At 43.0% G+C, this 24,037-nt stretch overlaps 11 protein-coding genes and 1 non-coding gene across 12 annotated transcripts; 8 read left to right on the plus strand and 4 right to left on the minus strand.

The window, feature by feature from the left end:
• Positions 1-953, plus strand: K450DRAFT_283238 (uncharacterized protein). Its single transcript, XM_051593471.1, has 4 exons — positions 1-143; positions 199-301; positions 366-557; positions 620-953. Exons 1-4 carry the CDS (start codon positions 9-11, stop codon positions 667-669), a joined length of 480 nt encoding a protein of 159 aa, XP_051441694.1. The 5' UTR covers positions 1-8; the 3' UTR covers positions 670-953.
• K450DRAFT_t95 lies at positions 907-979 on the minus strand. The gene has a single exon. It is a non-coding gene; the product is annotated as a tRNA-Arg (tRNA).
• Positions 980-4,260: 3,281 nt separating this feature from the next.
• Positions 4,261-5,763, plus strand: K450DRAFT_255693 (uncharacterized protein). The gene is made up of 3 exons (XM_051591382.1): positions 4,261-5,141; positions 5,310-5,562; positions 5,630-5,763. Exons 1-3 carry the CDS (start codon positions 4,408-4,410, stop codon positions 5,741-5,743), a joined length of 1,101 nt encoding a protein of 366 aa, XP_051441695.1. The 5' UTR covers positions 4,261-4,407; the 3' UTR covers positions 5,744-5,763.
• Positions 5,764-9,566: 3,803 nt separating this feature from the next.
• On the plus strand, positions 9,567-9,887 carry K450DRAFT_161355 (uncharacterized protein; the record flags this gene model as incomplete). Its single annotated transcript, XM_051584017.1, has 1 exon — positions 9,567-9,887. A coding segment is annotated over one exon (321 nt), but the record flags the coding sequence as incomplete, so codon positions are not given.
• A 986-nt stretch (positions 9,888-10,873) lies between these two features.
• On the plus strand, positions 10,874-11,986 carry K450DRAFT_255699 (uncharacterized protein). The gene has a single exon (XM_051591383.1). It carries the CDS (start codon positions 10,898-10,900, stop codon positions 11,978-11,980), a length of 1,083 nt encoding a protein of 360 aa, XP_051441697.1. The 5' UTR covers positions 10,874-10,897; the 3' UTR covers positions 11,981-11,986.
• K450DRAFT_255700 (uncharacterized protein) lies at positions 11,868-12,348 on the plus strand. The gene has a single exon (XM_051591384.1). It carries the CDS (start codon positions 12,026-12,028, stop codon positions 12,227-12,229), a length of 204 nt encoding a protein of 67 aa, XP_051441698.1. The 5' UTR covers positions 11,868-12,025; the 3' UTR covers positions 12,230-12,348.
• Position 12,349: 1 nt separating this feature from the next.
• K450DRAFT_255702 (uncharacterized protein) lies at positions 12,350-13,765 on the minus strand. Its single transcript, XM_051591385.1, has 4 exons — positions 13,595-13,765; positions 13,324-13,527; positions 12,924-13,260; positions 12,350-12,855 (listed from the first exon to the last, which is right to left on the minus strand). Exons 1-4 carry the CDS (start codon positions 13,661-13,663, stop codon positions 12,443-12,445), a joined length of 1,023 nt encoding a protein of 340 aa, XP_051441699.1. The 5' UTR covers positions 13,664-13,765; the 3' UTR covers positions 12,350-12,442.
• A 99-nt stretch (positions 13,766-13,864) lies between these two features.
• On the plus strand, positions 13,865-15,672 carry K450DRAFT_255707 (uncharacterized protein). Its single transcript, XM_051591386.1, has 5 exons — positions 13,865-14,039; positions 14,124-14,390; positions 14,599-14,775; positions 14,863-14,931; positions 15,007-15,672. Exons 2-5 carry the CDS (start codon positions 14,157-14,159, stop codon positions 15,325-15,327), a joined length of 801 nt encoding a protein of 266 aa, XP_051441700.1. The 5' UTR covers positions 13,865-14,039; positions 14,124-14,156; the 3' UTR covers positions 15,328-15,672.
• On the minus strand, positions 15,559-16,466 carry K450DRAFT_255709 (uncharacterized protein). Its single transcript, XM_051591387.1, has one exon. The coding sequence runs from the start codon at positions 15,997-15,999 to the stop codon at positions 15,739-15,741; it is 261 nt and encodes an 86-aa protein (XP_051441701.1). The 5' UTR covers positions 16,000-16,466; the 3' UTR covers positions 15,559-15,738.
• Positions 15,698-18,331, minus strand: K450DRAFT_255715 (uncharacterized protein). The gene is made up of 7 exons (XM_051591388.1): positions 17,808-18,331; positions 17,685-17,740; positions 17,290-17,619; positions 17,144-17,215; positions 16,824-17,065; positions 16,605-16,741; positions 15,698-16,543 (listed from the first exon to the last, which is right to left on the minus strand). The coding sequence occupies exons 1-7, from the start codon at positions 18,253-18,255 to the stop codon at positions 16,017-16,019; spliced, it is 1,812 nt and encodes a 603-aa protein (XP_051441702.1). The 5' UTR covers positions 18,256-18,331; the 3' UTR covers positions 15,698-16,016.
• A 131-nt stretch (positions 18,332-18,462) lies between these two features.
• K450DRAFT_255721 (uncharacterized protein) lies at positions 18,463-20,600 on the plus strand. The gene is made up of 2 exons (XM_051591389.1): positions 18,463-19,517; positions 19,613-20,600. The coding sequence occupies exons 1-2, from the start codon at positions 18,957-18,959 to the stop codon at positions 20,369-20,371; spliced, it is 1,320 nt and encodes a 439-aa protein (XP_051441703.1). The 5' UTR covers positions 18,463-18,956; the 3' UTR covers positions 20,372-20,600.
• A 209-nt stretch (positions 20,601-20,809) lies between these two features.
• K450DRAFT_255725 (uncharacterized protein) lies at positions 20,810-23,318 on the plus strand. Its single transcript, XM_051591390.1, has 8 exons — positions 20,810-21,152; positions 21,254-21,330; positions 21,411-21,571; positions 21,646-21,688; positions 21,766-22,049; positions 22,121-22,346; positions 22,418-22,654; positions 22,718-23,318. The coding sequence occupies exons 1-8, from the start codon at positions 20,996-20,998 to the stop codon at positions 23,144-23,146; spliced, it is 1,614 nt and encodes a 537-aa protein (XP_051441704.1). The 5' UTR covers positions 20,810-20,995; the 3' UTR covers positions 23,147-23,318.
• The last annotated feature ends 719 nt before the right edge of the window (positions 23,319-24,037 follow it).

The raw sequence follows: 24,037 nt of genomic DNA on the forward strand, positions 1-24,037 counted from the left end.
TTTTCTGAATGAATTCATACTGTGCACCACATGCTACCATCAGAGCAAGCCAAGTCTCTATAGAAGAGAAGCAAATGTTCAAAGAGATTTTTGATGCCTTTGCTGGAAATCAAAGCGGGAATCTGACATCTGCGCAAGTCAAGGTTTGTTATTGAATTCACCGCACTCACAACTGCCAATCACTGAATCCGTCAACAGGAGGCAGTACAAACGATTGCCCCATATGCTCCTTCGTACATGGTATCAAGGCTAGAGAGCGATTACGGATCAAGCTTGACGTGGCCTGACTTTGAGCGATTCAGTAAGCTATTGGCCATATCAACCCCTCCAGCAGACTATAGCCTAATCATGTATTTTGCTGAAAGTGACGCGAGTGCTTTTAGAAATGAATCCTATGGACGAAATCAAGCGCGTCTTTGAGCTGATCGATAGCGATCATACCGGCTCCATCAATGCACAGCAGCTGCAGAAGGTAATGGAAGCTACTGGAGAGCATCCACCTCTGTCCGAAGCAGAAGCCATGATCCACGAAGCAGCAAATACCCATTCAGACAAAGGTACGTCTATAGTCGCTGTTGAGGGCGTTTTTGAACAAACATTAATGGTTGGATTTGCGCAGTGACCTTGAACGAACTGATAACTTTCTTGACATCGTCGGATGAGGACTAGAAATTTCGATATAGAATACTCCCTACCCTTAGTATATTATGTACTTTTTGTTAAGCGAAATAGCTAATCTGTAAATTAAAAAGTTTTGGTTTTATCATATGAACTTGGAATCTCACGAGAAGTTCACTCGTCTGCATGATAATACAATAAGTCGTAGAATTTTCAAAAACGACGACATTATTCTGCTCATAGTTAAAAGAAAAAAAAAAATTACTAGCTTGCTGTGCTCAGCAAAAATGAAGCTACCAGGGGTCGAACCTGGAATCTCTTGATTCGTAGTCAAGCGCCTTGTCCATTGGGCCATAGCTCCCTTACTTTTAAAGTTTGAAATTATTTTATATCTATAATAAAAACTATAAAGATACCTTACAAATATAACTCATGCGCAAAGGAAGCTGCCTGTATTTCATCAAACATATACTTACTTACTTGACCTTGAATTAAGTCTACTACAAGTTATATTTGTGTGCCATTATTTATGCGGACTAATTGCTAGAAGACCTAAATATTTGAACGAAAGGCTGTAGTTGTTGTAAGACCACGGCCATGTCCTGCCACTGCTGCAAAATCTACAGCAGTCCTATTTCTTTTTTCTCACTCCTATCTCATATTTTAATTTACAACTTTTAATTGAAATCTTTACTAAGACCATAACCATTGATACGGCAGTTCAGTATTATGAAGGTCAGCGAACATATCATGCCATTACACATCGCCCTCACCGATATTGTCAGTCAAGAATGGACAAATACGTTTCACGCCTCTCTCATATTCTTGTAATTTTTGACTGAAGCTCTATTTTATTGCTTATGTTTGTCGCTTATCTTGGTTTTGTAACGCATATACCCAATTTTCTGTAGCTACAATCGGTACGCTCACCGGATACAAACCAAGCGGGAAATCGATTCATTCTAGATTCAACTCAGCTATTCATACCAAACATTGCCCGCCACGTCTTTTTATTTGTCAGCATAAACCAATGAAATTCCTGATTTGCATGACAATGTAGAATATACTGAATGCTAGAGCGTACCAGCTTCATGAGATATTCTCTTGGCGTTTTGCATTGAAGATGTTAGGTGCTTAGTACTAGCAAAGACGATGACAACAGAAGCCATAGCGGTAGTGGTAGGCGTTTCAATGATGTTTTGAACTGGATCATTTCATGTGTATCGTTGCTTGATCTATATATTTCTTTTGGACGACTTATGACCATCTTGAAGGTATAAGCATGCCAATTATTTTCTCAAGTTAAGCTCTTGTCATGAGTCATCATTGATACATTTCGTGGTCTTCTCCAGTATACTCTTATACGGGAACTGCCCACAAGTGTCCTCGTTACCATTGCATATACGCCCCACACACCAGATAATGATTCTATAACCTAGAATGATATTATAGAATGATCTTAAATAGAAGCATGTTTATGCTTGATATTGAAGTAATGAGATAAGGCTTTCATATCGATCGGACATCAGCATACAATATCAGAAGACAGTACGGTGATCCGGAGTAAAAGAGAATGTCTCGTGGCGGAGAACAGTTCAGCAGCGGATGAACTATTTTAGGAATAACAACCATCGAAACTGGGCCAGCTCCATCGTTTTGTTAATTATACAAGTTCCAGGAAATCCAGAGCAGGAAATCACGGGCAAGACAACTTCATCAGCAATGTTGTATGCTATGATTTGTCAGCTAGCTTATGAGGAATGATCTCAGTTTCATGTCATCTATCACCCTAGATTTGATGACCGGACTCTCAGTATGTCAATATTGAACACAATGTCATCTTTGTTCTTGAAGGAGGTCTCAAATTTCAAGACATGCTTCGTTTTATCTAGGTCATGGGCAAACAGACATACCATCAGGACTTTGATCGATAGCGGTAATACCCCCTCTAAGCCAATACCAGATTGTTCTGCTGATCTATTATCAGTTTTACCGACCCAACCATCTGAATGGATCCATCGCAACGTTTACTATGACTGAGCTGAAATAGAAGATACTGCGTGACATCTGGCAATGAAAGAAAATGTACCTAGGCGGACCTTTTCTTAGACGAGTATTCGTAAGCAAAATAGAATTGATGTGTTTCGAACTGATAGATGCTTCATTTCATCCATCCGTGTCAACTTGCAAGTCGTGAACGCAAATACTGCTTGAAACTACATGTCATCGACCTTGGGTTACCAGCCTGCTTATTAATAATGTATGTAAGACCAGCTCGTTCTTAAGGACATAATCGAGTACCAAAGAACGGTAAGCTGCTGAATAAATCGAGATAATGGCATAAGAGCTTCCTCCCCCCCTCCCAAAGTGCAATATGGTAGTGCTCTCTTTCAAAGTTGACAATAACTGCGATTAGCTACCCCCGCACTTGGAAAATTCAGATTAGGATTACCGAGTGTGGAGCCTGGAACATGTTTCAAACTCAATGAAAGTAAGTTTGTCAGGCCATGGAGATTTACAAATGTGAAGAATTAACCATTTCGCAATGTTAGATTCTGGGCAGCTATTTCCTTGAAGCAGTCTACATTTGGCAACGTTGACGGTAACATCACCCAAGCCCATAAATTTCTTTATCAATCCGCAGCGGATATATTTGCGGAGCGCCATCTGCAACTTCTGGAATTGACTATCAGATTTTTGGTTTAAAACACCGAGAAAACGATCCGTGCGTACCAGGTTTTGAAAAGTATCTAATTATCATCGTATGCAGCACTGGAATGATTGTAGTGCGTGTAGTTTTTGATACTTGTACTCAATTACCATCAGCGTCTTTTCGTATTCTGAGGTGCTGGAGTGACGGTGTAAAATAAGTGGGGGAAGTGTTTGCTTATGTAAAGAAGAGCGTCTACATTATGTAACCATTCCGACACTTGGGTTATATAACCTATTGCCAATATCTTTTATTGTTTTTGTGCATTTTGACTCATCACCTCTTTATAGAGCATCGAAGCATTTTCGAATTACTTTGGGGGTTGCAATTCCAGTGGAACAGTGGCGTGCCTGTGTGCTGCCTAGGGAATTTCCCTATCGATCACCAAAAAGGCAATTCCGCCTGAATGGGCGGGTTAGAGGCGGGGCAAAGTGAGGCCAAGGCAAACCGCGGTGACGAGAAGTAGGCCGAAGGGAGTTTTAAAAGCCCATTTACCACAAGTATATGCTTGAAGCAATAGACTTGTATCAGCTTAGCATCGTCTAAAGCATGGGTTGCGTTTGATGTGTACAGTTGTAAGAGCGTATAACAGTGGAATTGGCAATGGTAGGATTGAGTAAATGTTTGGTTCTGTCATCGACCCCCAGAAAGCAAGAGGATTTCCCAGAAAAAAAAAGGTGTTTAAAGATTGACCGGCGACTTACAAAAAGTTACCAGATCCCATCCCCGCAGAACCGACCTCCCCCCATGAAGCCTTCGCCGTTTTTGGAATAACCGTTACAGAATGCGGTTTCCCTGTGTGATCCAGGATATTCCGCTGCTTTCGACTTTATCCCTTCCCAGTACTTTTTCCCCGCACTGTCCCGCGGTAGGCTTATATAATGGGCCACTTTATCAGTTTCCAAAAAATAAATAAATTACCTCTTGCCATCATTTTACTCTTCCTTTTCTCTTCTTAACATACCTCCCACCCTTTTCTGCCTTTTCCCCAGAAAAGTCCATATTTGACACGCCTTCGCTCTAACACATACCTTGGGTATCTGTAAATTATTCGCAAACGCTTCCCTTTCCTCTGGGACATGCCTGATAGCCCTACTGAGTACGACCACTTGAATCAAAAGTCAACTTTAACTCCACAAACATCTCCAGGTGTCATATCGACCAATCCAAATAGCTACTTTGATCAATTTTATATCTCTTCGAACGAAGGACCTTTTATTCACACACCAAGTCAAGAACTGATGCCAGTACACACAGCAGGATATCAGAGTGCAGCTATTCCACAAAGCGCATACTCCTTCTCAATGCCCACGAATGCTACTGCAACAGTAGCCGGCTTTGATTTACAGGACGTTATACATCAGTTCAGAACACAGCCCGAGCTATTACAGTTGATTCTTAACAGTAAAGTCGAGGAAGACAGACGAAGAGCGGAAGAAGCTAAGCTACGAGGCAAGGAAATTGATTTCTACCTTCAACGCAAGCAGCAAGAATCCACCGTTTTTGAAAAACAGTCGCCAAAGACCGGTGAAGTACTTGCGCCAATACACATCAATCGCCGCGATGTCCCAGACGAACCATCGCAAACAACCAGCTATCATAGCGATTCTTACTCGAAAAGTCACCGAACGCTTGCCATGAGTACTTCACGATCTCAAGGATTCATATCTGGTGTTCTGGCTCAGCCATCTAGCCCACGACGACACAGTGCCTTTGAAGCGCTTCAATCAACAAGTCCAGACAGGCGCATGGGAACCATGAATGCGTCGGAGGAAGATCATTACGTTCGACACAGGTCATCCCATGAGAACAGGTGCGTACTACTGTTACTTTGTGATACACTTGGCACGTTTTTGCCCAAGGGTACCATCCGCGTGGTGGTTTACCCATTGTACACCATGTTCCCCCGCCAAGTCGGGATTGCACAAACAATGCCACAAACACCCAACTAACTTTTTTTATTTATTTTGGTTTTTCTTAGTCCACGACAATCCTCCAACAGCCCACGCTCACCAGACTTGGATTTTATTATGGATGATGATACCAACATGTCGAATGGACATGGTCATATGGAAAAGAAGCGACGAAAGAGACGGGAAATGCAGGCAGTAACCACTATCGTCGAAACTCGAGATCCATATAATGATGAGTACATGTGGAAGAATAACGGGAATACACTTCACAAAAAAACTGGACAAAAAAGCACGTATTACAAGTGTTCTAATAGTAACAAGGTAAAGTTTCTAGGTCTTCCGGCGAACACAGACGAAATGACAGAGTAACTAATTTTAATTTTTTCAGGGCTGTCCAGTGAACAAAACCGTCACTTTACGAGAAAACGATACTTACCTCATCAAATACCGTGGTGAACATCTACCAGAATGCAATCGAGTGAAGCGGATTGTCGACATATAAGAAACCTTGTATTCCCTGTACCCCATATTTTTTTACTTTCTCAACCACGCGACGATGGCTTTTGCCACGTGTAGTTGTTACTTTGCAAGATTCCGTGAATTACTGCAGATATCCTACTTTTTTTACTTCTGTATACCCACTTTTCTATATTTGTACAATACAATTGAGGTCTTTTTCTCCATATCTTGCTCAAAAGGAAACGGCCACATGGCCAACGTGTCCGCATGGAAAAGCCAAAGTCGGCGTGTAACGTCAAGTGGCCTGGGTCATTGCACAAGTTTGCAAACCGCATCATTGCAGATCCCCCATAATTTCAGCAAATCTCTTGTCGTAATGGACTGGGGAAATGAGTCTCAGAGTTTTCGTGATGGAATGAGATGATGGTATGGAAAAACACGGGGAGGAAAATGATTTTCTTGAGCGGATCCACTTCTTTGGATTTTCCCAGTGTGAAACAGTGATGCATCCATGATTTCTAAATGAAGATAGGAAACCTGTGGTTAGTTGAATGAGATGAAAGAGTTTGAAACTTTGCCGCGTGGCAAGAAACGTGGTTTTCGTGCTGCCTTACATCTCGGAAAGATGTTGGCCACGCGAGCTTTTGTGGCCCAAAAGTTTCCTAAACCGCACCCAACCCACGCGGTCCTGTGGAGGACAGCGTCAGGTGAGGTGGGGGAGGAAGGAAGGAAAGCATTGGCCATTCCGCGGAAATACATGCTTTTTGCGTAGATATCCGGGTTATGCTGGAAAGGTATGGGTCCATTTTTGTGTCCACTCAGTCATGAAACCCCCACTCAAAGTTAACTCCACGTGGGTTTAACAATTGTGACAACTTGTATTGGCGTTCTCGCGGAAACGGTTGGAGATCTTTCTTATCTGCGCGCCTTTGTTCACACTGTAGTCTCAGTACCAAGAGTCGTAATCGTCTTGTATTTTAAAGAAAAAGACAAGAGAAAAGAAATAGGCTTAGTGTTAACCACAAAATTTTGTCTGATGCGGTGCACGAGAAGTTGATGAAAATGAAAACTTTTGAAACATGGTAAGCTGCTGTAGGAAAACCTCAGCTCAGGCCACACCTACGACAAAAATGAAATGCTTATTTATTTGCTTGTTTAGTTATATCAGGAGATTGTTTGGAAGGTCTCCTTGCAAAAAGAGATAATAACAAAACTTTTATATGGTTCATGAGATCATGATATATACTGTGTCCCTGGAAGACGTGAAGGCTCTTTGTGAGTTACTATTTGCTTTATATTGGGTTGTGGATGGAATACTGTATGTGATTCACTGCTACTGCTATGAGTTTTGATTTCATGATAATAATCAACTATTGTTTTGGGCTAGGGGAAAGGGATAGGGTTAGTGCTGGCAGAAACGTGAGTGGTCACGGGATCGACCTAGCCGATCCAGTTAAAGAGAACCGCCGTAAACTATTCGTCCACTTCCGTGATCTCTAACATAGAAATCTGATAATAACGTATGCTTATTTAGTTATACAAAGAGATAAATCAACAACAGTTAATAAGTAGTGTGAAATTTACTGACGGGAGAAGGGATGCTTGGAAGTTTACGGCCCCTCTTAAAAAATAAATGTTTAGTCAGGAATAAATACCGCAGCGTTCTGAGCTTCTGTTTCGAAAAGATTCCAATTGGCGAAAACGAAAAGCGTAAAGTTGGGTTAGAATTACAGGTAGAGTATTTTGTCTCCAAGTTTTTAGTAATTTTGACGAAGACGGGTTGCCCGATTGTAATTTAAGTATCATTGAAAGGAAAACTTATATGACTGGTAGACGAGGTTTCTTCATCCACTGTACTTACAAGCAGTGTAGATTCAGACCCAATATAACGCATAACAAGCTACCTTTTTTTTTTTTATCTCTCCACTATGAACACTAACAAGTATCACCAAGTAGGCAAGTCAAGTAGAAGTCGCCCTTCAAATTTTTAAGATAAACATTGCCATTCTGAAAGCTCGCAGCGATCCAATCGACAAATTCTGAGTGATGACGTAAACAACTTGGCACTCACCCTCCTAGCCCAATTTCCTGAAGTTGGAAAAGCCGAGAAATCTGTAAAAAAAGCTTTTTTAACGGTGAATCCTTCACATCATCGACTGAAAGTTTGGTAGGTTGCCTCAACTTTTGTTACTTTAGTGGATTACCAAAAATATATTTGGCTTATATTTCCTTCTGTTGTCATAACTATTAGGTCTTACCTTCTTTCATAGTCGAACACAAAAGTTACTCTCGCAGCGCAATTCTTGTGGGAATCACTCACATTTACAAACCCTTTCGACCCACTTTTTATACATTTACAACCTTTATTGTATAGTCAATAGTAAGAGACTAACAAGATATCTATTGGTATGTCGAGCAAAAGCTTTTAGCTTGGTCATCCTTGCCGATGGCTCGATTAATTCGGAACGCCCATTTCATTACTAACCCAGATTCTCTAGGTCGTTCTTATATACTATATCAGCATTAGTTATACTTCAAGCTAGGATAAGAATTTGAAGTATCATTTTCAGAAACTATCAGTCAACAAGTTGTCCATGGTACCAGTTTTGCAGAAAGGTGATCTTCCCATCGACAATACGACTTCTTACCCACCACAAATATATCCACAACAAATCGAAGATATAAATAACTCAAAGTACCTTCATGAACATCGACCCAAGGAATTAATTCCCAAAGTGTTTCATAAACGACTTGAATCTGGACATGACATAGCTCTCAACAACATGGGAATGCAAAGTAGAGATAAATCGACACACGCCTTTCATCAGAAAGAGAAGATATCAGGTCAGATTTCCGAACATGGACCCTCTAGGAATCGTTTACGACATGAAAAGATTTTCGCCAGACAATCAAGGCTGCCAGATGACACTGATGATGATGAAGAAGAAGACTATGCTCATCGTAGTTCAACAACTTCGAATGACGGTCATAGCCAAGATGGTGGCAGCGATAGCGGACCAATCGATTTTTCCTTGTTTACTCGTAACAGTCAAGATAAAGACGATGGGAAAAAGCATAAAAACAAAAATCAGAATGCTCCTCGCCGCCAGCCAAAGTTCAAGCACCTCTATGCATCCAGTGACGATTCTGATGCATCTGAGAATTCTGACGCTGTCATGTCGGCTGCGCAAAAATCATCAAATGACAAATCTATAGAGCTTAACGGTCAAAGAAATGCTGAAATAGGATCAGACAGTAATACTACTTCAACTCGACCATCCAATAGTCAGAAGCGACGGCCTGGTCGACCACGTAAAGAAGACCCTAGTGTCATTAGATCTAAATTAGGTGATAACTCTGATACAGATGATTCGATCTCTAGCCGGCGTCGTGAACGACAAACAACCTCTGATTCGACTGCCTCAAAGAACAAGAGCGGTGCGACGGACCCTAATCGCACTGATAAAGCTGGACGAACTCGACTATTTTCCTGCACGGGAACCGGCAATCTAGAACGAGTGAAAGAACTGATCCAAAAGGGAGCGTATGTCAACTGGCGTGATAATGCTGGGTGGACACCATTGCACGAAGCAGCACTGAAAGGCCAAGCTGAAGTAGCTCAATACCTCCTTTCATGTGGTGCCGAGGTGAATGCTCAAGGATTCGGTAACGACACTCCACTGCATGATGCCTGTTCCAACGGGTGCAGTGAATGCGTTCAAATTCTGGTCGACCATGGTGCTAATATCAACATTCAAAACTCTGATGGTCAACGGCCCATTGATGTATGCGAAGATGAAGATTGTCTTGATATTCTTAACAAGAAGCAGAAGCAAATAGACCGATTGGCTACTCGCGACAAAGCAGGACGTACTAGTCTTCACCGAGCTTGCATAGCTGGCCATTTTGACGAGGCGCTTACTCTGATGAAGAGCGGCTCTGATGTCAATGCAAAAGATAATGCTTCTTGGACACCATTGCACGAAGCATCTCTGAACGGATACTTGGACATTGTGAAAGCACTTTGCGAGCATGGAGCTGATATCAACCCCATGGGATACGATGGATCAACGCCTTTACACGAAGCCAGCGAAAACGGTCATAGCAAAATTGTTCGATACCTTTTGGAAATGAATGCCGATAAGAACATACAAAATAAGAAGGGCCAAACTGCAGTTCAAGTTTGCGATGATAAATCTATAGAAGATCTCTTTTCCACTGATATCAAGTCACACCATACTGCACCTATGGAAGAAACTATTAAACGCTCAGCATCTCATACATCTCTTGTCGAACCAGATAAGAAGGCATTGACAGCCAAGAAGACTCTGTCTCGCGAAGAAAAGAAGATTCAGGCCTTGATGCAAACCTTCCAAAAGATGGAAAAGAGACAGGCAAAGAAGACTAAGAGACGACAACATCGACCGCACGATGAGGACGACGAGGACGAGGAAGAAGAGGAAGAAGAAGAGTCGACTAGTGCGCCGCCAAAAGAATCCGAACAGTTGCAACGAACTAAACGTTTAGTACGTGGCCGCCCAAGGTCAAATTCACTTTCACAAAGTAGAGAAGCGTCTGAAGAAGCGGCACAGCCCAGAAAACCAGTTATGAAATTGGATCCTAAGCGTAAGGACACAGCAGGAAGAACTCATTTACACAAATGGGCCGTTCGAGGCGATGCCAGCACTGTTCGCGAATTATTAGAGGCTGGTGCTAATTCAAACGAAAGAGACCATGCTGGATGGACGCCACTGCATGAAGCTGCGTTAAGAGGACGCCTGGAAGTTCTCAAGCTACTCTTGCAACATGGTGCTGATCCCAATGCATTGGGTGCCGACCAAGATACCCCGCTTCATGATGCTGTGGAAAACGGACATGGTGATGTTGTTCGTGTACTACTGGAACATGGAGCAAATGTCTATGCTCGAAATGCTGCCGACCTAGACTCTTTACAGATTGCAAGAGATAACGCAGATGATGACATGATTGCTATCCTGAAGTCTGCTCAAAAGCTCAATCCCGTCGCTCCGCCTGTTCGTCAACCCAAGCCGGAACCTGTATCGGAGCAAGATGATACCACTCTCAAAGTATCGAAATCGGTTGTTTCTGGTACGTTGCCGTCGTTCTATTCAGTCACTGTCAGCTTGTTGCACTACTAATTCACTTTCTATTAGACCTTGCTGTATCGGTCAAGAAAATGTCTGATCACTCTGACAATATGTTGGAGATGGACCAAGGCACCAACGGAAAAACGGTCAAGAAGCGTCGACTTGTGTCTGCTGCAGAGTATCATTCCAGATCAGGATCTCAGGAGCGCAAAAAATCCGAAGACAAAATGAACGATTTGCCTCACGCACCGAAGCCAAAGGCAGAGCGAAAGCTACCTCAAGCTTTAGCAGGTGGATTTGATATCTTTAATATTTCTCCAATTCCGCAGCGCAAACCTTTGCCACCGACTATCAAGACCTCACCTGTGCCAAAGAAACAGTCAGCTGAAAGCCCCAGTGAGGCAATGGATTTGAAAAAGGTCAAGAAGGAAATAGAAGAAGTTACCATACCTATGCCCAAGAAGAAGTTTTGGCCATCACTATCTCATGCTATACAATATCTGCCGTTGTACACTGTTCAACTTCAAGAGATTGGATCGCCCAATGAAGAGCGAGCTTTGTATGTGGTTGATCTCCAAGTACGGCTACTTTTAGGCAGCAACAATTTATTTCAACAATACCCTCAGCTTGAAAGACGTTTGGTCACGGCACGAGAAAAGGAGCGTCTATGGTCGCCTTTAGCATTCATGGTATCTGAGAAATGCGCTCAAGCCGTCAAGGCTGGTCATACTGGCAAAGACAAGGAAGATTTCAACATCAAGGTGGAGAAAGGCAGTGCGATTGATATTGCACGAACTAAAGAGCAAGAAAAACAACGGTTCTTACAAACGGAGCTATACTTTATTAGACTCGAGCAAACGATCTCCATCATCAAAAGTGATTACTCTCATCTTAGCAATAATTTGATCACAATTACTTTGGATATCGGGTATTCACCTAACCGTGAACTATCTCATGACAAGCTTACATATCCATCTACTATACCAAATGAAGCAGACGAACCTACTTCAAAATCTGTCAAATCGAACTCTACCCTTCCAACGTCTACCAACATACCACAACATGCTTCTACTCCATTGCCCATCAAGCGACCAGCCTATGGCCTTCCTGCCAAGTTTGCTATGAAGATGCAAAAGTGTGGGCTGGGTCACAAGCGCGATGTGTCAAAGTAGTTCAGAAGTCTCCTCAAATCTCCTTTTTCCTCCCTCCTTCGTCAAATGTACATTTTGCCTGTGTCCTTTCCTTCTGAACATAACGATAATTCTTTCTATTGTTTTCTTTATGTATTTTTCTTTTCGTTCTATTTTCCTCCCCTTTTCCTAAATTGTTTATTGACTTTGCACGAAATGTGTTTGGCCAGTCATGTACCATTTTTTTTCTGTTGTGAACAAGTATTTTCCTGCATTCCAACCCCAACTTGAATACCCAACATCACCTGTTTGATTTTTTTTCTTTTCGCCAATATTTTTCCGTTTTTTTACATTTAGTTGTCGTTTCGACTCTGCATTTTCCTACAAAAAGCATTAAACTAACGAAGAAGAGAACTTGTTTGCAAAAATCGCATTGGACCCATATTTGGTCGCGCGCCTTTATTGTACAATAAAGAGATGTCTAATTTATACGCAACGGCATATCTAGAATTTGAAGACGTTTTCAGAAGTGTAGCCCAACTCCTTAAGAATACCACCAATCTCGCCTTGGCTCTTATCCTTTGCCTTGGCGCCGGAGATGAGCTCAACCATCTTGTCAGGTCCGCATACAGCGACGAGCGTGTTGGGCTCGTTAGGTCCAGGCATGTATTGCTGGACAATCTCCTTAGTAACGAAACCCTTACCGCCAGCCCACTTGTCGGAAGGACGGTCAAGCAAGTAGTGGACCTTGATCTGATCAGGGTGGGCCTTGACATAGTTATCAAGTTCCTCTCTCAACAAGATGTCCTCTTCAGTTTGGTTGGCAAAGACAAGAGTGATCTTGGTCTTGTCGCGTCCTTCGCTGTGGTTGAGGACCTTGCGAATGATTTGAAGCATGGGGGTGATACCAGTTCCGCCTTAGTTTTTTTTTTGTTTTGTTAACATCCAACCCATCGTTTATGCCGTGTACCTCGCTTCAACTTACCAGCAATCAAGCCAACGTTGTTGAACTTGTTCTCCTCCCACATCAACTTGGGAATAGGTCCCTTAATCTCAAGCTCGTCACCGACCTTAAGGCTGTGGAAGTGCTTGCTCATCTTGCCATCGGGGTATTTCTTAACAATGAAGTCAACATATCCTTGAGCATTCTCATCTGAGGTAGGAGTGTATGGACGGATGATATATCCGGGAGAGCCGTCCTTCTTAGTAATGGGGTAGCGGGTGATAACGCAAGAAGCAACATGAAGACCACTGGTGGAGTCCTCAGGCAAGTCGAAACGGAAAAGGCTGGTATTATGGTTGATGTCTTGGACCTCTTTAAGCTATAACACAGATGTTAATCCTTCTAAATTTTTCCTCCCATAAGGTTCGTCTGGTGTACTCACCTTGAAAGCCTTGAACTCCTTGGGACTGAAAGCGGCCTTAAGTTCGGTAGCAGCAGGTGCGGCGGCAGCAGGCTTTACAGAGGTGGTGGAAGAGCTGTTGTAGTAAATACCACCTGCTACACCAAGACCAGCAAGAGCAGCAAAGAGGAGGCCGTTTCCACCAGACTTAGGCTTGTCGGTTGAATAAGCACGCGCGGTTTGTCTCTGTAAAGTGTGGACATGTAAGTACAGCACCATGTAATGTACATAATCTCGGAGATCTTCAACGTACCTGAGCATTCAAGCGTGTAGGAGCAGCAGTGGCTCTGATGGCAGACGATACGACAGTTCTGTAAAGCATAGTGAGTTAAAGTCTAATATCGTTGGCTAGTGAAATTGCATCATTTCACTGGAGAACGGACAAACTCGTGCCAAAAAGCCGTCACACTCTGTTAATTTAGCCGTACTGGACAGAAGTCAGCACTTTGCATTCTGTGATCAAATAGATTGGGATGCAGTCTTTGTCTTTTCATGTTAGGCTGTCTTTATTGTATTATTCTGAGCCCTATACACTATGTTAAAGATTGAAATGGCTTCTCCAAGGCGAGATAGACATGATCAATGATTTGTACCATAAAAATTGATGTCACCTGTGCCCAAAAAAGATTTTTTTTAGGTCCAGCCAAACGGAGCCACTTGTTGCTTTTTATTTTTCCCTTTGATCAACTTTCAAAAAGGCAAGTGTCTCGCCTGGCGCTCGTTTTGGCAACCCTTCCATCTCACATTCTTCCATTTCCGCTTTTCGGAACTTCGAAACATAGTCCCTAGGCACACTTGGATCATTAGACTCTACCATGAATCCAACCCAAATGCACCACCACCCCGGCATGGAACTCTCAGAAGGCCAGCCAGGCAAGTCTAACGGAAAACCCAAAATGCATCAGTTTGAAGATGTCGATGACTCGGACGATGATCTGGAAAAACCCGTCAAGCGATCGGGTAGACGCAAAATTAAGATCGAGTACATTGAAGATAAGAACAGACGTCATATTACGTTTTCCAAACGCAAGGCTGGTATCATGAAGAAGGTAGGTTTCAGCCTTTTTTTTTTCTCAAGAAAAATATAGCGACACTGGTCCATATATGTGCCTGAGCCGATCCCCCACAACTATATGGAGCATGTTTTCCTACGTGTAAAGCGCGTTACGTGGATCGAAAGACAGTGTTCAGATGGGTTCCAAGACGAAACGCTTGATATTGACGCGTATTTGTATCCTATTTTTCCATCGTCGACAGGCTTATGAGTTGTCCACTTTGACCGGTACCCAAGTTCTACTTTTGGTAGTGTCCGAAACTGGCCTCGTGTACACCTTTACCACCGTCAAGCTCCAGCCCATCGTCACTAAACCTGAAGGAAAGAACTTGATTCAAGCTTGTCTCAACGCACCTGATGTTGGCACCGAGAAACAAGAGGTATAGAGTGGTTTAAATTGATCGGAAAGGCTAGATGGACAATACTAATTTGGGCTTCTTTTGTATTAAAAAAAAAAAACTTTAAAGGACTCCGAGCCTGGTTACGCTAGAGGATCCCCCAACGCAAACGAAAACGATGCTTATGAAGAAAAGCCGGTAAGTGTCGTTGACAGAAAGACGAAACAACCCTTGTTACAAACGGCTCATAGTGTGTGATCTCTCTCAAACCAGGAACCAACACATCAAGCTCGTCATGCTCCACCCCACCAACAGCAGCCTCCTTCACAGCAAGGACCTCCCGCATCAGGTGGCCATGGTTACCCTCAAGGATATGCAGCACCACAAATGCCCATGTCCAACAATGGCTATGCACATGCCGGATATCAATACCCACAAAGCTACCCGCAAGGTGCACCACCGTTTTACGGAAACGCTTCACAGCCAGCACAGCATTATATGCAACAACAGCAACAAGGTGCACCTGGCAATTACTGGTCTGGCGGTGTTGATCAGCAAGCACAAGACGATGACAAGGATCGCAAGAGAAAATAAAAGGGTGGAAGAGCAAGGCCAACAACCATACAGAAGTTTTTCCAGGGTACATACCGCTGATCGCTGTGCTGATTTGCAGTTGTTCTCCTCTATTCTAAACACCTCATACTTTGTTTTGTGCCATTTGCTTCCATTTAACCACTCTTCTCAATTTTTTTTTTTTTTTTAAAAAAGAAAAAATCCTTCCATTGTGCTCTTCTTCATCGCTCTCATGTCACCTCTTTTTGCATCTGATCATTCTTTGTCTATCTCATATCAAACTAACCATGGGATGATCACCTACTTTTCTTAGGTCCAATCTTCCCGTAGCTTCTTACTTTTTCTATATTTTCTCTAACTTTTCTTTACCTTATTTGTACGAATTGTTCTTTTCTTTCAATGTCCTCTTGTGGAAAAATATCGCATGAAATACTAAAAATTTCGATGGATCTGAGTCTTTTGGATCTTGGATGGACGTTTTAATAGTAGTATTATCAAGCTAGGGCGGGATATAAGGGGGGTTTCTTTTAAAGCAACTATGGAGTAAAGATCAAATCCGTAAATGGAAAATGAGAAGAAATATACAAGGTAGCCGAGATGAGAAAGTGGGGGTCCGGGAGGAAAGCTACATGGTCGAGCAGAAAAAAATATATATATATCATACAGATGTTTTCGTTTGTGACGCGAGTACATTTTCTAAGGGGGGGGGTTCATTTTAGGACGAAGATAAAGAACAGAATCCAACTGGCCACAGCTAGTGCGACGAAGACAGAGCCATAAACCCAATTCAAAACGACTTTCTCTTCCACTCTCGGGACCTTGAGCTCTCCACGGCTGTCACGACCAACAAGAAGTTTGGATTGGCGAGCATTGGCGTCCAGAATGCCAGAGTAGAATACGCGATCGATGATGGCGAGCACGATACCAGCGATCACTGCGCCAAAAGAGATGCACATGAAGAACATAAGTACACCGTCATAGCCTTTTTGTGGATCAGCATCTTGTAGCCGGCCAACTACGATATCAAATATAGTAGCTCCAATGTTTGTACCAGATTTGATAATGCCCATGCCGGTACCAACCAAACACAGGGGTAAGATAACTGGTACAGATGAAACAAGGGCCACTGGTCCGAGAGCCAAGGAAAGACTAAATATGAGCATGCCAATCACGGGAGGAAGCATTGTATAGCCTAGGAGCACCATAGACAACAACATCGACGCTCCGCTTGCAATCACTAATAAAGATTTGACATAAGTCTATGCGCGCGCTGATTCATTCGCTTCAAGCATACTTACTCATCCATGTTCTCTTGCCATTTCGATTGATGAATAGTCCTAGGAAGGGCATGACGATGATAGGGGCTATCTGGGCGGTACTTGCAATGCGAGCAGAGTCATAGTTGTTGTAACCAAAGCGGAATTTCACAAATTCGCTGGAGGAAAAAAAAAAGTGGGCTGATGTTTAGAAGGCGACGGAATGAAGTTAGGCGGATCAGAGTTAAGAAAATAAAGTACCTGTTAATATGAAGGAAACAGCCCCATCCACCCCCAAGTAGGAATTCCATAACGGCAATCAACCAGTACGAGTGAGGTAGATGCAACAATTTGTTCCAGCTAAAGTCCTTCTTCTGCTTGATGTTATCGATATGGAACTTGGCGCAAGCTTTGTCTGTGACATTCTTCTTCTCTAGATGTCTGAGCAGCATGATATAAATCATATTCACCAGCATTGAGAAAAAGCATAAGGCAGCCGAGAACTTGTCTGGAGATTAGTCATATGTTTCCATTATGTCATCACCCCTTTCTTTTAGGCAAAGGCCGATAAAGACACTTACCCAAAGTGCATATCCATACCATCCCGTCCATTCAGCAATAGGAATCATACTCGCTTGAGCAGCAAACGAAGCCTAAGATTGCAATAGTTCGATCAATAAGCCGCACGACATTGCATGAAAACGGTCCTAAGCGGAGATATTTTTACCAGTCGACTCGTGGTCAGCATGAGGGAGACCACGCCAGCAAGGCTGCGACCACTGAACCAATGGCTCAAGATAGTCTCTTGGACAATAACAACTGTTCCACTACCGATACCGTACAAGACTCGTCCAAGAATCATGGTCATAAGACTTTTGTTGTGGGTTGAGTAGGCGACGAGGACATTGCCAGAAGTAATTAGAAGAGTGGTAACAAATGAACCGGTAGCCGTTCCAAAAGCATCGATGAATAATCCACCAAGCACCGGCAAAATGGTATTCACAATAGATACGCTTGATTGAATCACACCATATTGAGAATTGGAGATCCCGAATTCCTACACACGCCATGGTCAATATCGAAAGCTACGTCAAAAGAGCCATTGGCACGTAGGTATGTTACCTCTTTGATAATATTTTTCATTGCGCCTAAGGTATGTGCAGCAAAATGACTTCCGACTGAGGAACGATGGTTAGAAATGTACCAGGAAAATATCTAAACCAAAAAAAATAGAAAATACTCTACCTGCTAGTAGCAGAGCACAGAGTAAAGCGACTGCCTTATTTTGCCATGGTTGACTAGAGAGACCATCGCAGGATTCATTTCGTTCGATTTCAGCTTTGCTGGAGCTTGCTCTACAGCATGTCTTTACGTCGCCTTTAATACTACACCCTAGACCTAGACCACAACATTCGTTTTGATCATTGGGCACATTGACTGTAAAGTTGTCACCAGAACGACAGCAACTATTGGTGGAGGCGGAGGTAGTTTGGCAAGCCAAGGAGCAGTTTTCGCGACCACTGCAGCATTGTTTGGATTGTTGGGTTGAAATGTAAGTAGGGGCGCCAGACTGATTGGGTATAACATGAGTGATGGGTTCATTCGAGTAGTTAATTGCATATTGAACAACACTGTTTTGTTGTGAAGAATGCGATAGTAACGGGGTACGCTCAGTAGCATAAGAGTCCGGCATGGCGGCCTTGTCTTTGCAGAGGAAGAAGGAGTAAAGAAAAGTTAAGAAAAATGAGACAATTCGTTGTTAAATAACGAAGCGGATCGGAATAGATATTTTTGAAATTTTTCAATTGATTGTTGTATAAAAAAAAATCAGATAAGAAATCAGCGGCTAAAATTTCATCGCTTGAGTACAAACTTATTTTTCAAAAAAGAGAGTACAAACAAGAGACATCAACCTTCCAGTTTTATATGTGCTCTGTGTATAGCATCTGATGGTACGCGACTTTCTGAATATTGCTGCAATGGATGACTACGCTGCCATTGATGACTATGTTTTGATTTGGGCAGTTATACTGCAGATTTTGCTTATAATGGATGGAGGGAACGATGCTATTGCTGTGTTAAAGCTGTTGTGCACTGGCAGGTGATGATCCCATGACTTTGGCTTCATTGCTGCACCACCAAGAAAACGTGTCAGCTGATGTGCGGTGGGTATCGACCGATTTTTTGCGTGGGATAGCTGTAACCAATCAGGATGCTGCCACAGCGCCTGCCCAGCATTTGGGTGGCCCCAATTCATGTGACGAAAAATGAAGTGCGGCGACTGAATTGGCTCTATTAATGCTTGGCCAATTCAATACAGGCAACGCACGTTTCTTCTCACATCTTCTAACTCACCACCAATATAACTCATAACCCCCTTTCAATAAGACTGCCATGGTTGCAATTTCAACATCCATCCTTTATTCGCAACTGAGGCAGTCAATTGGGTCGCTCACCGCGTCCTCTGCTACCCTCTATGACCGGATCCAAGAAAAACTGGTCACATATGCCCCTCAGCATCGAGAACATATATTGTATCCTAGGTTCACGACCAAGGACGGTCGAGTTACTTTATCTCGAACCACAGCTGCGTTCTTTTCTTCCAAAATTGTTCAATCCACATCCCATCAAGTGTCAGACCAAGAAGATCTGGACATGTCCAATTCATGTAACGGCCTTGACATGCCCGTGACCCCAGGCTATATTGCGCCTCGTGCTCCTATTGTTCTGTGCCACGGACTGTATGGCTACGACAAAATTGGTCCCGATGCCATCCCGTCCTTGCAAATACATTACTGGTCTGGTATTGACGACGCTTTGGCTAAACTAGGTGCCAAGGTCATTGTGACAAGAGTGCCAAGAACAGCCGGTATCAGCACTCGAGCTCAGGAGTTACACACCATTCTGACAGCCACTGCCAAAGACAAGGATATCAATTTTTTGGCCCATTCGATGGTAAGTTGATTGTTCGAAAGCTGCCAAGTCTAGATGATGTAATGATGCGCGGAGTCTATCGGCAAAAAAAAACTGAACACTTTTTTTGATGGCAGGGTGGTCTGGACTGTCGATACTTGATCTCGCATATCAAGGATAGGCCGTATAGAGTGAAATCGTTGACAACGGTATCAACTCCACACAGAGGATCGCCTTTTATGGATTGGTGCCGCGATCACATTGGCGTCGGTGTGATGTCTGCTGTAGCCGAAGCTGCTCATGAAGCGAAGCAGGCAGCGCGAGGCGGAATTGATCCTGGCACGGCCAGCTGTGAAGTAGAGCAAGGAAAAGATAACGTTCAAACGGTCTATGAAAAGAATTCAGAAGGATTTTCTCTTCCTTTTGTGAATAACATCTCCTTAGCCGCACTTGCCAAGATACCCACGACGTTGATTGATCCAGTTGTGTCCAAGGTCATTCAGTCTCTGGACACACCAGCCTATTCAAATCTTACTACTGATTACTGTAAAAATTATTTCAACCCTAATACGCCTGATGATCCCTCCGTTCAATATTATTCTTATGGAGCTTCCAAGCCAATCCCCATCTGGTCAACGCTGGGCTTTCCATGGCAAGTCATAAAAGACAAGGAAGGTGACAATGATGGCTTGGTCAGTCTAACCAGCGCTAGATGGGGAAAATATGTTGAAACCGTACCTGCCGATCACTGGGAACTAAAGGCTTCTCCAGAATGGTACCCACGAGTTACTAGCAAGCTCAAGGCTACACCCACTACCCCAGAAAAGTCCAAAGACTTTGATCCTGTTGAATTTTATATGCGTATGGCCACTTATCTATATCACCAAGGACACTAATGGTTCCCATTGCCATGGGACTTTTTTAAAACTTTCGCAAAAAGTTGGATTTTTGATATAACAACTTGTAAATAGGTCGATACTTACTACGTAAACGGCTAAGCAATTATTTCCCTTTTTTCTTAATGGCTTAAATCGCGTTGACGCTGCTCTTTTGACGATGTACATTCTTTCCTTTTCCCACTCTGCCATTTCCCCCTTACTTAATAAAAAATAACTGATGAAGATATCTTTGACTGAACACCTTTTTTTTTGGCTGCGCTTCAGCCAAGTGGTGATTTGCGCAGTTGACGGTGCCTTAATGTCGTGGTCTAAAAGTGATCCCTTGAATGTAAGGGAGCGTAACAATAGCTCGTGCTTTTCAGTTCATTGTGCAAATGAATCCCATTTTCAATATAAATTTGGTATCTTGTGATGGTCGTTCTATTTCCATGCTGACGCTGCTGCATTCACGTCCATAATAATCCTATTTTCCATCAAGACGTTTAGTGACTAAACGGACTTTACAACTTTTTTTTTTTTTATATATATTTTACTTTTGTGTGCCACAGACAATCCAGGTGGGATAAAAAGCCAAGGCCACTATCGCACTCTCTTGTTTGCTTCATTGCCTTCCAATCATAAATGTCCATCTCAAAGTCTAGCACGCCTAGACCGAGCATACCCCCTCGAGCAAGCACGTCGAGCTTAAACACTGATGAGTATGCTCCCGTCATTGAACGTCTACAAACCATTTACAATCGCAAGATTCGACCCCTGGAAACCACCTATAACTTTGAAGGCACGTAATATCCCCCGCTCGTACACTTTGAAAACTCGGTTCATTCGCTATCCTTGTTAGATGCCTGTATTTTCTAATATAAATGTCCTCGTATTTTGTAGGTTTCCATTCGGCACCGTTGACAGGATCAGATATAGGAGCAAAACCGATCGTTTTGCTTCTTGGCCAGTACTCAACTGTAAGACTGGACATTAAAATTTCTTGGCATCTTACTCAACCCCGGTATCCACATTGCTCACGATCAATTTATTATTATAGGGTAAGACCTCATTCATTCGTAGTGTTATCGGCAAGCAGTATCCCGGCGAGCACATTGGCGTTGAGCCTACGACGGATCGTTTTGTTGCCGTGATGCACGGAAACCAGGACCGCATCATTCCCGGTAACGCTGCGGCTGTAAATTCTGAACTTCCGTTCAGGTACGTGGTTCATTTTGAGGGTTGGGGTGCATTCATCAAACCAACCTTTCTCTTTGTCTGTATTTGTCCAAAAGGGGTCTCGATCGGTTTGGCCAAGCGTTTTTGTCTAGATTTCAGGTAACTTTTATACAAATGGTTTGGTCTCCCTTCTAAATGGAAATTCTGATTAATGTATCCGGACATCTGGGTTTTAGGTATCTCAAACAAACTGCCCGGTTTTAGAAAATATGACCATCATCGACACACCGGGTATCTTGGCGGGCGATAAACAGCGAGTAGATCGGGGATACGATTTCACTGAAGTCGTCGAGTGGTTCGCCAACCGTGCTGATTTGATTCTCCTCATGTTTGACTCTCACAAACTGGATATTTCAAACGAATTCAGGATGGCCATTACTACCCTGAAAGGACACGAAGAGAAGGTACGCGTTGTTCTGAACAAGAGCGACATGGTTAGCCAACAACAGCTGATGCGAGTGTAAGTGGACATGGTTTCCTGATCCAAACCCGCTGCCATGATGTTGTCTAAAGTGTATCGCGTCCTTTCAGATATGGAGCCATGATGTGGTCACTTGGCAAGGTTATACAAACGCCTGAGGTTTTGCGGGTATACTTGACCAGTTTCTGGGTCGAAAAGCCAGCAAATTGTTTTGAAGAGTGCCGGGATCTGATAGAAGCTGAGCAAAAGGATTTGCTAAAGGATTTGAGAAATCTTCGACGAAATGCTGCTATCCGTAAAGTGAATGATATCGTTAAGAGAGCAAGAATCGCCAAGGTGAGAGAAGAAGGAAGCAGACAAAAAAAAATACAAGGGGTCGACGCATTCTAACACTTGATTGACAATAGATACACGCTCTCATTATAAGTCATCTAAAGAAGGAAATGCCAGCGCTTTTTGGAAAGAAGAAAAAACAAGAAGCTCTGCTTGCCAACTTAGAAGGCGAGTTCATTAAAATACAGCAAACCTATCATCTGGCTCCTGGTGATTTCCCCAACCCTGCTCGTTTCAAGCAGAGCCTTATTCACTATGATTTTGACAAATTCCGGCCGTACCGTGAAGAAGTCATTAATATGGCAGAACAGGTAACAGTTGTATAGTAGTTGAACATAAGTTACACCATTATTTACTGACCACGATCATCACAGGCTTTATCTAAAGATTTGCCAAAGGTTATGTCCATGTTCCCACATACTGCACAGCCAGAACTGGCTCCGTCAGAACGTAATCCATTCCAAGAATTTGATGCTGAAAGTGCCATGGCCAACAATGAATTGCCTCCATCCTATTGGCATGCTGACGCAGTTGACGCTAGCAAATACAAATCAGTGTTTCAAGGTCTTGAACCCAATAATGGTATAGTGAGTGGATCAAAGATTAAGCCAGTCTTGATGAATACTGGCTTAGATACCAGTGTTCTGGCCGACATTTGGCGATTATCTGATTATGACAATGACGGTGCCATGGATATGTATCAATTCGCGTTGGCAATGCACCTTGTTACTGTGGTGAAGAATGGTGGTGAGCTGCCGGAAAAGCTACCATCAACGTTGCAACCCAAATTCAATGGCATTTAGAAGACTCCCCTTCCCCCGATAGTTCCCTTTACTAATTTTGACCTACTACGTTTTCCTCCAATCTTACATTTTTTATATGTCTGTTGTTTTATTCTGTATCTTACAATTGGCTCACCGTCTTAAGAGATTAAAATTAACCACGCTATCACCAAATAAAACAAGCAGAGTGGGTATACCTAGGACGAGTAGGGTTCAGTACGCCAAGCATCCATACCCTAATTGAACATGTAGCAAAGTATCACTTACCGCAAGCGCCCTGCGATTGCTCAAGTGAATCTCAGATTCAGACAAGAAGCCGACCGATGCTACAGCGATTGGCGTGAGTTCACAAAGGCATTCCATTTCATTCGTCCATCAACCCATACTTACCGTAAGTGGACCAAGCAAAGGTGATAGCAGCCAACGGAAGTCGAACCCAAACGGTCTTGACAAAGATGGTAATGAAGGACACAAGGACCAAAGGAAACAGGCAGTAACCGATAACGCACACGCTTTGGAAGAATGACCTAAACCAATAAGCAGGATGAGAGATCATGTCCAAGGGTCCACAAAAAGTAAAAGATCACTTACACAGCGCCGCCAAGGACTTTGGCATTCAGTGTCACAACTGCAGCACCAATCCAGACAATAACAAAAACGCCTGTGAAGATGGCTACAGCTTGATCGGCGGGAGCTTCGGCACTAAGGGTAATGGCCAATGCCAGACACAAGATCAATGGACCCCACAAATCCCCTATACGTAAAAATGAGTCAGTAAATTCGAAACTGAAATTGTCCAGGTTTGGGAAAATAGCATACAGTCTCGGAGGACATTTTTGTTTCCTTGAGGATATAAAACTTGTCTTAGCTTTAGGGCAACTTGTCGAAGATCGCGCATCTGGAAAACGACCA

This window comes from Umbelopsis ramanniana (assembly GCF_025399195.1).
Source record: "Umbelopsis ramanniana AG unplaced genomic scaffold K450scaffold_60, whole genome shotgun sequence".
NCBI classification, from domain to species: domain Eukaryota; kingdom Fungi; phylum Mucoromycota; class Umbelopsidomycetes; order Umbelopsidales; family Umbelopsidaceae; genus Umbelopsis; species Umbelopsis ramanniana.

Excerpts from the sequence above, each read along its gene's own strand:
- K450DRAFT_283238 (XM_051593471.1), top strand. The coding sequence starts at position 9 with ATGAATTCATACTGTGCACCACATGCTACCATCAGAGCAAGCCAAGTC. Across the intron at positions 144-198 it reads TGACATCTGCGCAAGTCAAG|GAGGCAGTACAAACGATTGC; the intron begins GTTTGTTATTGA and ends ATCCGTCAACAG. Across the intron at positions 302-365 it reads GCCTGACTTTGAGCGATTCA|TGACGCGAGTGCTTTTAGAA; the intron begins GTAAGCTATTGG and ends TTTTGCTGAAAG.
- K450DRAFT_255693 (XM_051591382.1), top strand. The coding sequence starts at position 4,408 with ATGCCTGATAGCCCTACTGAGTACGACCACTTGAATCAAAAGTCAACT. Across the intron at positions 5,142-5,309 it reads AGGTCATCCCATGAGAACAG|TCCACGACAATCCTCCAACA; the intron begins GTGCGTACTACT and ends GGTTTTTCTTAG. Across the intron at positions 5,563-5,629 it reads AGTGTTCTAATAGTAACAAG|GGCTGTCCAGTGAACAAAAC; the intron begins GTAAAGTTTCTA and ends TAATTTTTTCAG.
- K450DRAFT_255699 (XM_051591383.1), top strand. The coding sequence starts at position 10,898 with ATGTCTGATCACTCTGACAATATGTTGGAGATGGACCAAGGCACCAAC.
- K450DRAFT_255700 (XM_051591384.1), top strand. The coding sequence starts at position 12,026 with ATGTACATTTTGCCTGTGTCCTTTCCTTCTGAACATAACGATAATTCT.
- K450DRAFT_255702 (XM_051591385.1), bottom strand. The coding sequence starts at position 13,663 with ATGCTTTACAGAACTGTCGTATCGTCTGCCATCAGAGCCACTGCTGCT. Across the intron at positions 13,528-13,594 it reads CTACACGCTTGAATGCTCAG|AGACAAACCGCGCGTGCTTA; the intron begins GTACGTTGAAGA and ends CACACTTTACAG. Across the intron at positions 13,261-13,323 it reads AGGAGTTCAAGGCTTTCAAG|CTTAAAGAGGTCCAAGACAT; the intron begins GTGAGTACACCA and ends TCTGTGTTATAG.
- K450DRAFT_255707 (XM_051591386.1), top strand. The coding sequence starts at position 14,157 with ATGAATCCAACCCAAATGCACCACCACCCCGGCATGGAACTCTCAGAA. Across the intron at positions 14,391-14,598 it reads AGGCTGGTATCATGAAGAAG|GCTTATGAGTTGTCCACTTT; the intron begins GTAGGTTTCAGC and ends CATCGTCGACAG. Across the intron at positions 14,776-14,862 it reads TTGGCACCGAGAAACAAGAG|GACTCCGAGCCTGGTTACGC; the intron begins GTATAGAGTGGT and ends AAAACTTTAAAG.
- K450DRAFT_255709 (XM_051591387.1), bottom strand. The coding sequence starts at position 15,999 with ATGTACTCGCGTCACAAACGAAAACATCTGTATGATATATATATATTT.
- K450DRAFT_255715 (XM_051591388.1), bottom strand. The coding sequence starts at position 18,255 with ATGCCGGACTCTTATGCTACTGAGCGTACCCCGTTACTATCGCATTCT. Across the intron at positions 17,216-17,289 it reads TGCTGACCACGAGTCGACTG|GCTTCGTTTGCTGCTCAAGC; the intron begins GTAAAAATATCT and ends TTGCAATCTTAG. Across the intron at positions 16,544-16,604 it reads TGGCAAGAGAACATGGATGA|TGATTGCAAGCGGAGCGTCG; the intron begins GTAAGTATGCTT and ends AATCTTTATTAG.
- K450DRAFT_255721 (XM_051591389.1), top strand. The coding sequence starts at position 18,957 with ATGGTTGCAATTTCAACATCCATCCTTTATTCGCAACTGAGGCAGTCA. Across the intron at positions 19,518-19,612 it reads ATTTTTTGGCCCATTCGATG|GGTGGTCTGGACTGTCGATA; the intron begins GTAAGTTGATTG and ends TTTTGATGGCAG.
- K450DRAFT_255725 (XM_051591390.1), top strand. The coding sequence starts at position 20,996 with ATGTCCATCTCAAAGTCTAGCACGCCTAGACCGAGCATACCCCCTCGA. Across the intron at positions 21,153-21,253 it reads AACCACCTATAACTTTGAAG|GTTTCCATTCGGCACCGTTG; the intron begins GCACGTAATATC and ends CGTATTTTGTAG. Across the intron at positions 22,347-22,417 it reads AGAGAGCAAGAATCGCCAAG|ATACACGCTCTCATTATAAG; the intron begins GTGAGAGAAGAA and ends GATTGACAATAG.